General features: G+C 39.2%; 1 protein-coding gene across 1 annotated transcript in view; it reads right to left on the minus strand.

Moving 5' to 3' along the window:
- Positions 1–15,998, minus strand: part of THADA (THADA armadillo repeat containing) — a 298,298-nt gene that overhangs the window by 123,660 nt on the left and 158,640 nt on the right. The window contains exon 30 of the mRNA XM_045549490.1: positions 10,825–10,993. Coding sequence (XP_045405446.1) covers positions 10,825–10,993 — 169 coding nt within the window. The remainder of the gene's footprint in view (positions 1–10,824; positions 10,994–15,998) is intronic.

A 15,998-nucleotide genomic window follows, 5' to 3' on the forward strand; every position in this document is an offset into this window, starting at 1 on the left:
CATATATGAGGTACATACAACACTTAAGGTCTTTTTAGAAAGCAATATTAATATTATTACCATCTCTACCATATATTTTTAACACCCTTATCTAGATTTATCCACTAGTTTTCTTTCTGAGGTCTGAATCTGGGAATCTGGAGAAGGCTTTATGTTTAACTCAAAGTAAAAATTCTGATGTCCTGGGTTAAATTTTCAGCAGAACCTCTGTTCTTAGAGATTTATCCACACAGCCTCTTGCCCCCGATCCAAAAGAGACTCAATAAAATAGACAGCAATTGTACCCAGCAATTTATCAGTGTCTCAATTAAAGAAGTGAGAAGACTTTAATTATGTGTTATTTTCCAAAGCTCCACTAGGTAAATAGAACCTAAAATTTTATTATGCTGAGTCTGGGTAGGGCAGAATTAAGTTTCAACTATACATTATGAAAGTGGATCAAAGGCAGGTTGGGACAACGACATGAAGCAAAGTATAAGAAGCTAGTATTTTAAAAGTGAGCTGGCTTATTATATGTATGTAGCACTTTTCCAGAAGAGAGGGAGGGAGGGAGAGGCAAAGAGGGAGAGGGGGAGAAGAGAAAGTGCTTCCTTCCAGATTTCCAGTCTGAGATTTTCCTTCTCCCTCTTATTCACTTATAATGTTTCTGTGCACAGCTCACTGTAGTCTGTTGAGCCACCATTTGTTCCTGGTTCAGGAATGGTTTCATTCATGGTCATCAGTATTTAAAAGAGCTGTACCACTGTATCACACCTTGTTCCACAGGATTGTGGGGAAAACCTATAGGTACCATGGAACAAAGGTCCTCAACCAAGGGTGATTTTGTCCCCTAGGGGACATGTGGAAATGTCTAGTGACATTTTTGGTTGTTAGAAATGAAAGGGGAGGGTGCTACTAAACACACTACAATGCACAGGGCAGTCACCACAACAAAGAATGTCAATAGCGCTGAGGTTGAGAAACCCTGCCACAGAAGGACAAGGGTAAAGGGAGTAGAGACACACAGTACAGAGAAATATAAGAATGTCACGAACAATAATACAATTTAAAATAGGAAGAGTTTTATTACTTATTTAAACTTTCCTTAAAGCCCATGGGTGTATTTTACTTTAGGCCTCTAGAGTGGCTGCTAAGTTATCTGGCTGCCAAATTGTCTGGCTATACTCAAATACAGTGCTCTTAAATGGCCAACTGAGTCCTTAGTAGCTAAAATAGGTTCCGTAAAATAAATCTAAATATAATGGGTGTTGTAAATAAATCCAAGAGTTATAAAATAAGTACATATACTGTGTAATATCAAAAATGCTACCCTAATAAAATAAGGTATTACTTTTTGTCTATTCGACTGGCATATGCTAAAAACAAACAACAAATAATAAATACTATTTTCATTGGATAGGGAATCGCCGAACAAATTGCATCACAAGATGGGACTTCATACCATCAAATACTGTATAGGGATTCTAGGAAATGACAGAAGCCCGATAGTGTAAACACAATGTGACGTTTTGTTGTATTTTTAAAGTATGTTCAGAATTATCTTTAGTCATATAAAGTCTCAGACAATAAGAGCAGGATGGGTGGGAGGGGACGGAAAGCACGTCTTCCAAGATGAAAAATAAACTCAGAAAAGTGCTAGATTAATCTGTCTAGGAGGATCCTATATCTTTTCTCACTTTATGAACTTCAAATTTCCCCTTTCCAGTGATAAAAGAGTCCTTTGTCTGAGACAGTGTGAGAGTGTTCCTTTCCTGATTCATCAAGTTTCTGATGGGGTTTGAGGGAGAGGATGTAATTCAAAACAAAACAGGTGCAAGGAATAACAACCTGATAGGCAAGAACTCTGCTCTTAAAAATCTGAGCTAATCTCAGCTCTTACAATCTTTAATATGATCTACAGGAAGGTAGAGAACATAGCAACTGACCAGAGGAACCTCTTTGTGAAGCATGATAATATATAAAGTCAAAATTACTGAAAATTAACCTATTTCCCTAGTAAGCATACACTCACATATCAACAGAATCTTCACATATTTTAAAATATTATGTCAATGTACACATTACTTTTTCCAAAACACAGCTTTTTTTAAGCTCCAAGTCTTTTACTCACCATCTACATCAGTGATCTGCACACTTTTGGTTCGTAAACCCTTCCCTGTTGGCAGTGGTGGTGAGGATGTTGGTGGCAGTGGCAGCGGCAAGTAGTAATTAATAATATCAATAGTAGCCAACATTTACCAAGCTATATGCCAGAGACCTTCCTAAGCACTTCCCACATATCATCTCATTTAATTTCCATAACTACCCCATGAGGTCATTTTATTTTCCCATTTACAGAGGAAGAAGTAGAGGCACAGAAATTAAGTAACTCGCCCAAAACAACACAGCCAGCAAGCAACAGTGCTAGATCTAGATGGAGACAAGCTGGCTCCGGAGCCTGCTTTTATTTCTATGCGAAGTGGCCTCTTTGAGCACATTCTCCTAGCTTTTATGTACTGATTAATTTAGAAATTACATGCTACTCTATTAATATACTATGTACATTATATATCATATGTAAAATGACTGCTAAAAGGATGAGAAAAGAAATACCATGCTAACATATTCTTCCACACATGTTACTGTCTTTTGCACTCCACTTGGAAGGAAGGCCAGAGGCCTATAGTCTGAACTGTTTGGCTCAGCATTTGTGGTCTCTCATGTGCTGACCTACACCCGCCCTGCCAATCACACATCTTGTCTCTCTCTGACACACTCCTGGATCCGACACGCTGGTTTACTCACTGTCTCCTGCATACACTTTCTGATGCCCTCTCCTCCATGCCTTGGCTCACACCAACTCCCTTGTCTCAACAATAGAAACTAGCTTAAAGGTTTATCCCAAGACCCAACGTTCCTCTGAAGCCTTCTCTAATCACCCCAACCCCTCCTGGTCTTGCCTCTCAGATGTGTGATCTCAGCCATTTGCTTGGCACAGGTCACATGCAGCCATGTATTTCTGTGTAATTGTCTGCAGTGTTGATAGTTTATTTTTCCACAACAGCTCATAAGCTTCCTGAGGGCAGAGAATATGTTATAAATTAACTTTTCTTTATATCCTCCATGGCACCTGGCATAGTATGATTCACTTAATAACCTCTTAATAAATATTTGCTAAACAAAAGAATAAACATTCTCCACACATACTCTACACCTCTAAGGCCCAGGTCCAGAGAGTTAAGGTAAAGGCCATCTTGGAAAGCAGAAGAGGTGACGTGATGCGTACTTTGCTCCTTGCCTAAGCTCATTGGAACCACAGCAGACTGACCTGACTCACTGTGATTCTAGAGGAAAAGGACAGTAATACTTGAGTCCCCAGTAATCCTAGCACAAATAGCACTGGGACCTCACTTTAGAGAGCTCTTAAGTTCCTAAAGTAATGGCATCCTTCCTGGCCTTGTTTATCCACTATTGCCCACTCTGTTGGCACTTCTCTATGGGCAAAGATAGTCTCAAAAATACACGTGGCATACCTGCTTGTAGATGTCTGTGGGCAGCACAATTTCAGAAGAAAAGATGTCTACCATTTACTAAAAAAATTAAAAAATTTCCCATGTCTTATGATGGAATTTGCTCAAACATTATCTTTTCAACAATGACTATTCTGACATTTCACTTAATACTGCCACCTGCCCTCCTCTCCTACTCATTCCTAATTCCTCTTACCCTACTCTACTCATTTTTTGTGTCCACAGCAATTACCTTCTAACTATATAATTTACCTGTTATATTTACTATAATAAGTTCCAGTAAGTTTTATTGTACTATCCTTTATTATTGTCTGTCTTCTCGCTGCTGGAATATAAATGCACTGAGAGCAGCATCTCCAAGAGCAAGAATCTGTCTCTTGTTCTCTGATGTGTTCCAAGTTCCCAGAACAGTGCTTGGCACATAGTGAGTGCTCAATCAACAGCTGTGGAATGAATGAATAGACAATGTCGACTTCCATTTTATCCACCCTGAAGGCTCCAGAGAGAGTCACTCTCCCCTGAGAATATTCTTTTCCTCATCCAAAGAAGCAGTTTAGTATAGTGGTTAGCTGCACAAGCTCAAAAGCTTCTAACAATCCTAGGTTTGAATCCCAGCTCCTCTTTTTACTATTTGTCCTTACATAACTTTAGTGAAATCTCATAACCCCTCTCATTCTCAGTTTTCTCATGAGTAGCATGGGAATAACACCCATTCTCCAGGGGTACTCAATAACTAGTATACATATACACTTCAATACAAACATACACATATGCATGTATATACACACACATACTTGATAACCAAAAAAAATATATACAGGTATTCTCCTCTTTTCATCATTACTTTCCCCTACTCTAATCCTAAACAGTAATAAAAGCCTAGGGACACATAAACTAACAAAATCTTTAAGTTCCACATGCCCCTGACTGATATTATGAGTTCAGAGCATTATAAAACAGCAGTAGTACATTGCCTGGGGAACAATGACAGTGCACTCCAGTTAATGCTGTGGAACCTGGCATCTAAAAACTGTCTCCAATACCCAGAGAAAGCTCCCTAAGTAATACATATCAAATGAAAGCTTCTGGATGTTTATAAGGAAGGGATTAATTCATCTTCAAAAGTAGCATTTTAATTAAAAATGACTTTTCTGGGCTTATATCCAGAAAGGAATATATTGCCAAAAGGTAAGATTTAACAAGGTTTAGTTCTTTCTTTAATTTTTTTTTAAGAGCCCAGTGCTTCTCAATCCTTTTCATGTCAAGGCACACATAGAAAATAATCTTTCTTTGGCACTCTGGGATAAAATAGATGCTGTTGCTCCCAGCTGCAGGTGACTGCCTGGAGTCTCCAGCCGCCCTAGGCCACACTCCATTCCCTGAGAGCTAAAGGAATCAATAAATACCTTGGCACATCTACAGTTACGCCATTAGAGAAACTCTGCTTAACCCTTCTTGGACTGGGGACCTCCTAGCAACTTGGATCTTTTGACTTTTCACACTAACAGAAGTCCTCAAAAACAGTGAATCAAACCACTAGTGACAAGTGTAAGCATTTGCTTTAAATTATGACTCACTCCAGAAAAAAAAGCATACTGACCGGCAATCCATTTATAACTTACAACATCAGCATAGTTTCTTGTTCTTGATTTTGATTTTCCATTCTGAAATTGTATTTTCTGGGCATAAAATAAACAGCAATGGAGACAGGCCAACATCTTAGGTCGTGACATGGACTCTATCAAGTAATATTCCCTTTCTGGTCAGCTTGAGCATTTTACTTTACGTTTCACAACTGTATTACTTTTAAGAAATATGAAAAAAAAAAGAAAATTCTCAAAGCGTAAGGCATTATCTTATACGGTTACATTTTTAAAAGATGGAAATAATTTTTCTTTTAAATTATACTTAATCACAAGTTTTGAAGCATGGAGTAAAAAATATATATCTTTTCTATAAATGTCTATTCATTCCCTTATTTTTCTAAGAAACACCAATAGAGTTTACACTTAAGGCTACCTCTATCTCTGATTTTCCATTTGCTTCCGCTACTTCTGTCTGATGCAGAAAGTGAAGAATGGTTAGTCCAATATTTGCTTCTTGCACAGAGATTCCTTTATACAACTAGCTAGCCAAAGTGGCCTATCTTTACTTCTTCTCTGGTTTTCTGCTTTTCTTTCCAAAAAGGTAATACCAAGATCTGCCTCCATTTTAGTCCTCATGCTGTCCCCTCTTAGCCTAGCACTACTGTTCCCACCCACATAAAGATTCTGACTCTACAGCAAACACAGAGCACATGGAGGTGTCCCAGACTAAAGCGGAAATGGTGTCCATTTCAAAGTCTCCTTTTGGGCCTGATGCCCTGCATGGCTGCGTTCTCTTTTGCCTCCTCTTCATATCTGTTACTCACATGTTCCCTGGTCCCTGAGGGCTCACTTGGCTTCTAATCCACTGCTCCCCACACTGGCCGGGAAGAGCCTTAAAGGCAAACTCCTTGTGTTAGTGCCTAGAACAGGAAAAGCAAGCCACAGTGTCTGCTGAGTTAAATTCAGTCATGACCACTTGCTCATGGTCCCATCAGCTCCCAGACCCAGGATCCATAATTCCTATGGTTGCCCAAGTTTGAGAGTTTTGTCAAACCCTTAAGGATGACAGAAGGTACAGTAACTGTGGACTTGGCTATAGCCTAGGTCCCAACAGGGGGGATTCTTTGTTTCCAGGCTAGGAGCATTAAATAGAAGACTATAGAGAAACGATGACAGAGAGGTGAGTGGAAGGTGAGGGCACAGTAAATCTTTTACCAGCTGTAGCTTCTCTGGGTTTCACTGACTTCCTCTGTCCACCTCTGTAATATAGATGGATTTACTTTGTTTCCAATGTTATAGTATATCAAATTAAATTTAAGAAAAGCAATTGAATGATAAAATTTATCTTTAGATGGATTCTTGGTTTGGTTTCCCTAGCCATAAAAAGTTGTTATTCATATCAACCATCAGAGAGGCAGCACATTCAAAAGAGAAAAGGAACACAGGCTTTGGTGTTTAATATCTTATCTCTACCACTGACTACCTCTGTGACTTTAAGCAAGTAACTCTCTCAGGCTTACCTTAATTTCCTCATTAGAAAGAGACAGACACAGAAAGAATATGACACCTATCTTGCTAGCTTGTAGCGCTACCTAAGAGTATTAATGAGATCACATATGCAATTCATGTGGAACGCAGGAGGTGCTCAAAATGTTAATTTTACTTCTCTTATGGAAAATTTTCCAAATGCATGGGCCTAGGCCATCTGAAGTCCATCTCTGGCTCATATTTCATGTCAACAAAGTATGCAACACTGCTGCTCAGCTCTACAGCCAGAAAAGTGGGATCTTTTTGACTAAGAATTCTCAAAGCACAGAAATCAAGGCTCCAAGTTGGAGGGGTGGGGGAAATAAAAGAATTAAACAGAGTGTTTGACAGATTATGCTGGTAAAAACTCAGAAAATTTAATACCAGCATTAGATGAAAAGTGTAGATTACATTTATACCACCAAAGGGATGTGTGGAACTGGGTGATTATTTGGATTAATTGAAGAAAAAAGGAATATCTTTGCCTAGAATATTCAGTTAAATGCAAAAGTGGGTTTTCTGCTTTAACACAAGCTAGATTACCTCAACTGTCTATCTCACTTTGTCAGTATAAAAGAGCTTAAAGAGACAGCAGGGATCACCTTTTGTTTGTTTATACCATCAAAAAAAAAAAAAAACCCAAAATAGACAGGAAATGAAAAAGTTCAAAATTTAAACTCTTACTTCAAATGGTGTACATTTCCTTTTGAAACACCAAAATGTAAGCACCTAAGAATCAGAATAAATCTTTCCTCCTGATTGTTGGCCAAATTCCTCCTCTATACAAGAGAACTTTCTGAACTCCAGTATGATTTCTCAGGAGTGATAAGTAACCTAGTAATAATGTTAAGTCCCCAACATGAAGAATTTTGGCAACAAAAACAGAAGGTTAATTCTACTTAAAAGACAGGGCAGCCCTGCCAGTGTTGTTCCCAAATGAGGTAATGTCCATGGCTCTTATCTAGCCTTTATTAAGATTTAATGTCATTTACCCCTGGCTTTTATGAACATGCTGCATAATCTCACCTTTTCTAATGTGCATTACTTCCAACCATTTCAGTGCTGCACATATGAACCTCTGGTTTTTAAAATGATTAAGAAATGAATCCCACATGTTCTTTTTTTGCATGTCCTATAATTTGAGTCTTTCTTCCACAGTCCCAGAAAATTCAGAATCAGCATATTTCTTTTTTTCAAGGTATACTATAGAAATAGTCTAAGGTTTGATATATTTATGCAAACATTTTCAAAGAAGTCAAAATGTATAATTCGAGAAAATGTTCTGTGAAAGAATTTGTTTTCTGATTACAAAATGATTTCCTGCTTTTGAAAAAAATAACAATTTTATATTTACTTAGCTGGCTCTGAAGGTCCCAAGGAGATTATCATTCCTTTCAATTCCTAACATCTCTTTTCCAGGTGCAGGCCTTTTACTGATTTCAAAGGTAGCTTTATGTGGAGAAGCAATCTATAAGCTGTAGAAAGGAAAGAGAAAAAGAGCACCCCCACAACTTAACCCCTTAAGCTTTCCCCATAAAGAACCACAGGGTGAAACAGAACTATGACAACACAGATGTGACACCGGAATGGACATGACATAAAGACTTTTCACATGCCTTTGACTTCCTTTGTTCAACCAGGGTAAACTACCTTGATAAAGGCAGGACTCTATCTGATAAACAAGAACACAATATCCTACACCCACATTGCTGGCTTTTTTTCAACAAGTCTGTCACCTCACTGACAGGAACAAGAACAACAGTCACAAAACCCCCAGAATTATAGAATTTTTACCTTTCCATCCATAGGATTTCACATTTTAGCTAGCAGAAAAAGTAAAACTGAGAATATTAAAAGCAGCCCAGAGACAGAGCAAAAGACCATGTTTTGTTGCTGGGCAGACTAGTGAAACCCAGTTAGACCTGCCAGTGGTGTGTGTGGGAAACTAGGCTGGGAGGCCCATTTGTACAACAGGTACAAGAGCCCAATAAGCAACTCCAACCACACTACTCGGACACATTTCAGCCAACAGTGGATCTTCAATAAAGAAAATCTGATGGCTGATCCCCTTGACAATCTGGCCCTTCCTTCTAACTTAGCTGCAGTTTACACTGTGAAAAGCCTGTTTTGCATGACTCATTAATGCCAGCCCCGTTCCTTCAAAGCAGCAGCAGAGTCTGACACAATCAAGAGATCTAACGTGAATGAGAGAGCAAATGATGATATTTGGGACTCAATGGCCCATCTTTAAAACCAAGATAATACCTCTGCCCCTCTCTTCACCGCAGGATGTAGTGAGGACCCAAGGAGGATGAATGCTTGAGAGTTATATTAAAGGAACCACCAAAGACCCATGATGTATGCAACACAGACCAAATGATCTCAAAGTGCAGTCTGGGACCCTTGGGGGTCTGTGCAATCTTCCCAGGAGGTACACAAGATCAAATTATTTTCAAAGTGACGCTAAGAAGTTAGTTTCCTCTTTCATTCTCATTTTCTCATGAATGTACAATGTAGTTTGCCAGAGGCAACAAGGCACATGATGATGTCATCATTCTGATGACTAATGCAATATGTATTTGTGAGCTCTTTATGTTTTAATATTTTCTCAGTTTTATTTTCTAATTAAGTATCGATAGGCAAAAGCTCTTTGAGACCCTCCATAACTTTTAAGAGTGTAAAGAGGTTCTGAGACTAGTTTGCGAACTGCCAACCTAGAACCTGAGTCCCACCCAAACCTGCAGTTCCCAGACGGGCTGCCTTCTTGCTCACCAGGAGCCCTTCTCAATGCTGCTCACTCTGCATGGTAGACTCCCTCCCTTCACTCGGCTAACTTCTTTCAGTCTCTGCTTAGATGTCACTTTCTCTGGGATGATTTCTGTGATTTTCCCCAGACAAGTCAGGTGGTCCTGCTATGTATTCACCCAGCACTTAGCACACTACACTGTGACTGCCTATTTTCTGACCTTTTTTTGTCCTTGGCTCCTTCAAGGCAAGGACCGACTTAATCACTGTTCTGACTATGACAGCAGTATGTAGCAGGCATTTAATAAATACTTGTTGAATATATAAAACAAAAGGGGGTGGAGGGACAAGAAAGGAAGGAAGGAAAGACGATGGGATAGTCTATCTTGCATTCTCACCTGGAGGGAATTAGTTACTAAAAACATTAGTTTTCATTTTAGTACAAGCTCATTAAAATTATGATGATAATAATAATAATATCTATCTAGTTAGGTACTAGGTACTATTCTAAGTACTTCATACATATTAATTCATTTAGTCTTCACAAAATCCCTATGAAGTATATGCTACTATTATCCTCATTTCAAAAATGAAAACACAGATAAACAGGTAGTAAGGAGTGAATCTAACATTCATACCCAGGCAGTCTGGCTTCAGAGTCCCACGCCATTAACTACTCTACACACTGCCATGTCAGCAGTGTAGACCTCAGGCTTAATACATATTGGGATCTCAAGGCCATCTCTCAACTCTGCTCATAAACCAGGAACATGACCTGACATTTAAATCCCATCCCTGTGTGAGTGACTACAGCAGCCACGTGAACAGAAGATCTCACCAATACTACCTTTCCCCAAGTAGGGCAGTTTCAGTAAGAAGTCTATTTCTCGCTTACTTGTTATACTTGAGTCTTTTCTACAGAAATGTTAGGTTAAAAACAACAAACTTATATGTATATTCAAAATAAAAAGCTTTTTCAGTAGCATAGAGAAAATAGGGCAGAAAGGTTTGATTTTCAGGTACTATGGTGTTGTGCTACATGGAAAATTCTCCCTGATATGTGTAACTCGCCTGTGCCTCTTGGGCTAACCTCTCTCCCAAGGAATACTTATAGTTTCACCCTGAACAGGGAGTACCCAGAATGTTCTGCAGGCATACTTGATGGGAAAGACAAAACTTTAGCTGGCTCAGAGAGGTAAGGCCAAATGGAAAAGTACGTTGTAGAATGCACAGGATTAAATGTGAAAGATAATCTGACAGAATCACAGTTAACACTGCATTCATGCTTGGGACGAACAAAGCATACCTAGGAGACATTGATCATTCAGCAGCAGAAAATCGTTCTACAGATAAATTTAAAAGCCTGTGTATCAAATCTTCACCTAGTAATAGGACATGAGAAACCCAAGTTCATCTTATGGTGTCTGACAGAAGTCACACAAAGTAAATTTACTTACCTGGAGAAGTGTCCCATGAATATGGTTTTGCCGGAAACACTGGTCAGTGCAGTTGGGAAGTGTGGCCAACAGACTTCGGATGGTTTTAGGAATGTGGTCTACCATAACAAATGGAACCAAGGCACGAGCTGCCATTTCACGGGAGCGGTAGACAGGTGAGCGACCACATCTGGGAAAAAAATAAAAACACAAGACTATCAATACTCATCTCCACATCTGTGTGATGTTCTATCCAGCTTGGGCTGGAAAATCCAAGGGAGGGAGAACAGGAGCTGCTCCTTATTCCAAATGATGTTTTTTACATGAATACTTCCCTTACCCTAAATGATGTTTTTTGTAGTTGCATTAGTTCTATAGGTGACTTTGCTTTGGTTAAAAACATCACTAGGGCCATGCATGGTGGCTCATGCCTATAATCCCAGCACTTTGTGAGGCTGAGGCAGGAGGATCACTTGAGCCCAGGAGTTTGAGACCAGCCTGGGCAACATAATGAGACCCCATCTCTACAAAAGAAATTTTTTAAAAATTAGCCAGGTATGGTAGCATGCACCTGTAGTCCCAGCTACTCAGGAGGCTGAGGCTTGAGGATCTCTTGAGCCCAGGAGTTTGAGGCTACAGAGAGCCAAGATCACACCACTGCACTCCAGCCTGGATGACAGAGTGAGACTCCGTCTCTAAAAAAATAAAATAAAAATAAAAACATCATTAGTATCTATAATTCTTTATTATAAGGATTAAATGTAGATAGGCTTTGGGAATAAGACAATAAACAGGTAGCAGGAAAAAATGATTTACTCCTCAACAATCAATCAACTGTTTATTGGGCACTTACAATGAGCAAAAGCACCGTGATAAATGCCATGAAAAATAAGACAGTCACTGTTGTCTTTGAGGAGCCCATACTCTGGTTGGCTAGAAGAGAAGTGTATTTGAAAAGATGATCAAAAGTACAAGACAGTATGAGGAAAATGATAAGCAAGTGACCTTGACATTAGGACTACAAGAAGTCAAAGGAGGAAGGATGGAACTCAGGAAAGCAAGCATAATTCAAGTAGGACAAGAGAAACCAGGAAAATGTTTCAGCCAGAGATGATGGTGTAAAGCAATGGCAGAAATACTTAAGGTATGGGTTAGATGTGTCTGGTTGAAGTAAAGGTTCATGAATAACAGTGGAAGTTAATGCTGAGAAGCTGGCCAGGCCACAATGGGGAATGCTACAAATGGCAGACCATATTGTCTGCACTTAAAAGAACAAGAAATGAACACAGTCACCAAATCCTTACCTCTGGGCTGACTCACACCCAAAGAATTAGAATAAAAGCCAGTTCTTAAATAAGTGAAAGTCCTGAACAAGTGGTATTTTGAGATTCTACAAAGGTCATTATAAAGGCAGGTCATCTAAGGGCCTCTTGATTTTGTAAACACTCAATCTGAGAGGCTGCAACCATTTTGTTGAAACTGTGCACTTGAAAGCCTTCACAGATATAGGATTGACTGCTTGAGAGCAAAGTATAATATGGTAAGTCCTAGTTTCAGTAAGTTCTTGACTAGAACTCTCAAGACTTCATGATCTTTCAGTCAATTAAAAAAGTAACTCAACTTACAGAAATGTCTTAGATGCCAAGATAGGGACAGGGAAGATCAGAAGATGGTAGACTTTGCAGGGGAAAGACATGGCCTCTTGACTTTTTTCAAAATTAATCAGTGTTCCATGAAGGAATTCCTGGTAAGATATAGGCCATTAAGGTTATGTATGTAGAAAGACAGAGCCCTACAACTGAAATGTTTCTGAAATGTTTCCAACACCCTAGAGGTATCACCAAGATTTATCTTAATATGACAATAAAAATACTGATACAATTTCTGTACAAATAGAATGACCTTAGCAGACTTTCCTCATGGGGATGGTGGGAAGGAGGAGGTACGGAGAGAGAAGAAAGGGTAAGTGAAAACATTGCATCATTTCTTTCCCCTAAGAAGATTTCAGGATGGGAAACCTTAACATCATCTACGGGAAGGCAGTGAGGGCTAAGGTTACAGTAGGTAGCTAGAGAGTTCTCATTCATCTTTGACTAGGTTATGACAACTCACCCATTTTTCTCATTTATTCTTTTTAAATGATTAAATGTTCAATCTGTAATTGGCAAATGCAGTAAAATGTTTGCTTTGGTCTATCGGGGATTGTAGTGGGATGACTGGGAGAAAAACTCCATTTCACAAAGAAAAAATACTCTGAAAATGTTTTGAGATTTAATTAGCAAATGACCTCACTCAGGACAGCATAGTCATTTGTTGGAAGCTTCCCTGCTGTCTATCCCCCACCACTCCAACACACACACTTTGTGTGATAGTGTGTTTTATGTTACCAAAAGGGCTCTTGTATATAAATGTTTCTTTTCAAATACAAATAACTCTGACATGGTTACAGATGTTTAGTTTCCAATTAGCAGTAACTGTACACTCAAGAATGCCCCTCCTTTTGCTCCTGACTTTTTGTAAATGATGATTTCCCAAAGGAATCTGGCATCCATACAGAAGAAAGAATGGAAAGTGGGAAAAGTGCCAAAATTTTCTGCTTTTGGATGCCCTGTGTTAGGGTACTTTCCAAATGCACACAACCAGGTTAAAAAGCAAAACAAAACCTCTCCTCAAAAGAGTAATACAATGACCAAAAAAGAGAAGCCAATTTTTAAAGTAATATTTAATTAAGTAACATTCATTATAAAGCACTGATTAAATATAGTTTCAAATTTCTTTCTAGTACAAATTATTTAAATGGAAGAACAGATTATAGTCAATTATACACACACACACACACACACACACACACACACACACAGAGCAAAAAAACAAAACATTTCCAGGTTACTATTTTGCTAGCTATTGAGGGCAGGCAGGAAGTTTGATGAAAAAAGTTAGAATCTAGTGGCTATAAGGATAGGAAATTAGACCTGGGTTTTCATTCTGCTTTGGACACTGAGTTTTGTGACTTGGGTAAGTCATAGTAACCTCTCTCAGTCTTAGTCAAGAGTGGTGGCAATAATTTATACCCAGTGCTCTGATTGATGTCTTTGGAGAATACTCCAAAAAAGATTTTTAGAAATACAAAGTTTTTGTGTTAATAGTACACTGTGCCTGTGTCTAATACAGTACCAGCATTTTTTAGGAGGTGCAGGCCTTAAGTGGCCCCTAAGAGAGTTAAGATCATAGGATGAGCTCTGTGCTGTTTTAAAAAGGTAAGACAACAAACTGATGACATGAAGGCAAAGAGGTTTGCTGTTGTTGTTGTTGTTGTTGTTTTGACCTCCATTAAGAATAAAGAGGAAGAGTTAAGCCCTTCTGAAAGAAGTGGAATAGCCTCTGTCTCTGTAAGTCTCAATTTCTTCTGTAAATGAAGCAAATGAATTTACAGTGCCGAAGGTCATTTTGACTTTTAACATTCCTTGAAAATCATTTCCTCAATGGCCCTGTGTTCTAGGCCTTAATATTAGGTCCTACACAGAACGTGCAAAACATGCAGTCTTCAAACCTCTAGCCCTCCCACCCCAATAAACTCTCTCTTTGTTCTTTTTAATCACATATTTATTGACTGCCTACTGTGTTCTCAGCACTGTGTGGCATGAGAAATGACACACTTGTAATAGTAATACTTGCATCCTGCAATTGTACAGCCCTTAGTAGTTTATAAAGTGCCTGGACAAGAGGGCAAGAGGACAAGAGGGCATTATAAATCTAAATTAACAGATGAAAAATAAAATGAAGCTCAGAAAAACTAAGTGGACCCTCCAGGATACACAAGCAGCAGGCCAGACTGAGATACATAACTCCGAGACAGGGCTTGTTGGCTACTCCAACCTGTGGTTCACACCTGGAAACCAGGGGAGCATAAAAATATCTCCCAGCTAATAAAAACATAAACTTTAATTTACAAGTATGTGGAAAATCTCTAAATGAGTGACTTTTTGCTGTTAGATTTTTTTTTTCTTTTTAACATTTTCAGGATCATGAAAACATTTCAGAATCTAAGGTAAACTATGGACTCTCTCACAAGAGGAATAGATTTATGAACATATACACACAATCTCCTATACAATTTCAGGAGGTTCATGACGAACATCCAAAACCCTTGGGGCAGTATTTCCCAGACCCGGGTCAAGAATCTCCAGTTGTTTCTTTGCACACACCGCATGACTACACAGTGTGGCTGTCAGGTGTGTGCTTTGCTTCATGTAACACAGTGATGGTGAACTAGAACACTGCTTACAGGGAACCACCAGCTTAGAGGGGATATACAGCCTGCTGATCACAAATCAGTGGTACCTATGGAGACATACACAAGTGTAGAAAAGGGCAGCAGGAGGGAGAACTGAAATGGCTTTCTGGAGGAGATAGAGGATCTTCAAATGAGGGTGAAATACACCTTAGACTTAACACTTCAGGAACCCACAAGAGTTTAGAATGCAATATTCTGAACACAAAAAAGGACCATTCTGCTGAGATCATCCCGACTTCACTCCCTTTCACAGAATGGTGGCTGAGCTTTTTCCAGGCGTTTTCCTCTTATATTTACCCTCAGAATCTGTTCGTTTTCCTGAAAGGTTTCAAAGGGAAGTGGCTGGACATCATCAAAACTGTCTCTGCCCACCCATACCTGTAGGGACAGCTACTGAGTACCTAGTACAATCACACAACGGGTTAAGTACCAGAGAATCAAAGAGAAAAATCATTGTTTAGGCTACAAGAAACCTACGGTCTAGTGGGGAGGACAGAAAAATCAGCCAGTGATTCTCAGGACAATGAGAAGTAAACACAAGCTGTTATAGTTGGGACACCCAGAGAGGAGGGTGGGTGGTCTAGGAGATCACACCCAGCTGTGCCTACATGGGGTCAGACAGAGAACACCTGGGTTTGGCAAGAAATAGGTACTTCCCAGGCCTGCATGTTTACCTACATGAACCCAAATTGCCCCTCAATGCACGCAGACAAAAAGAAGGGATTGAGGTTGATTAAGTGACTACTATGTGCCCAGGACTGGCTATATGCTTTGGACGCACTATTTTATTTACTTCATTAATCTTCATTCCAAGGTCAGTGTCATTATCCCTATTTTAAGATGAGGAAAGTGGGGTTTCCCAAAATACCCTGGGTCATAAAACTAGCACAAAGCCTGCATT

Source organism: Lemur catta, chromosome 4, assembly GCF_020740605.2.
Source record: "Lemur catta isolate mLemCat1 chromosome 4, mLemCat1.pri, whole genome shotgun sequence".
Classification (NCBI taxonomy): Eukaryota; Metazoa; Chordata; class Mammalia; order Primates; family Lemuridae; genus Lemur; species Lemur catta.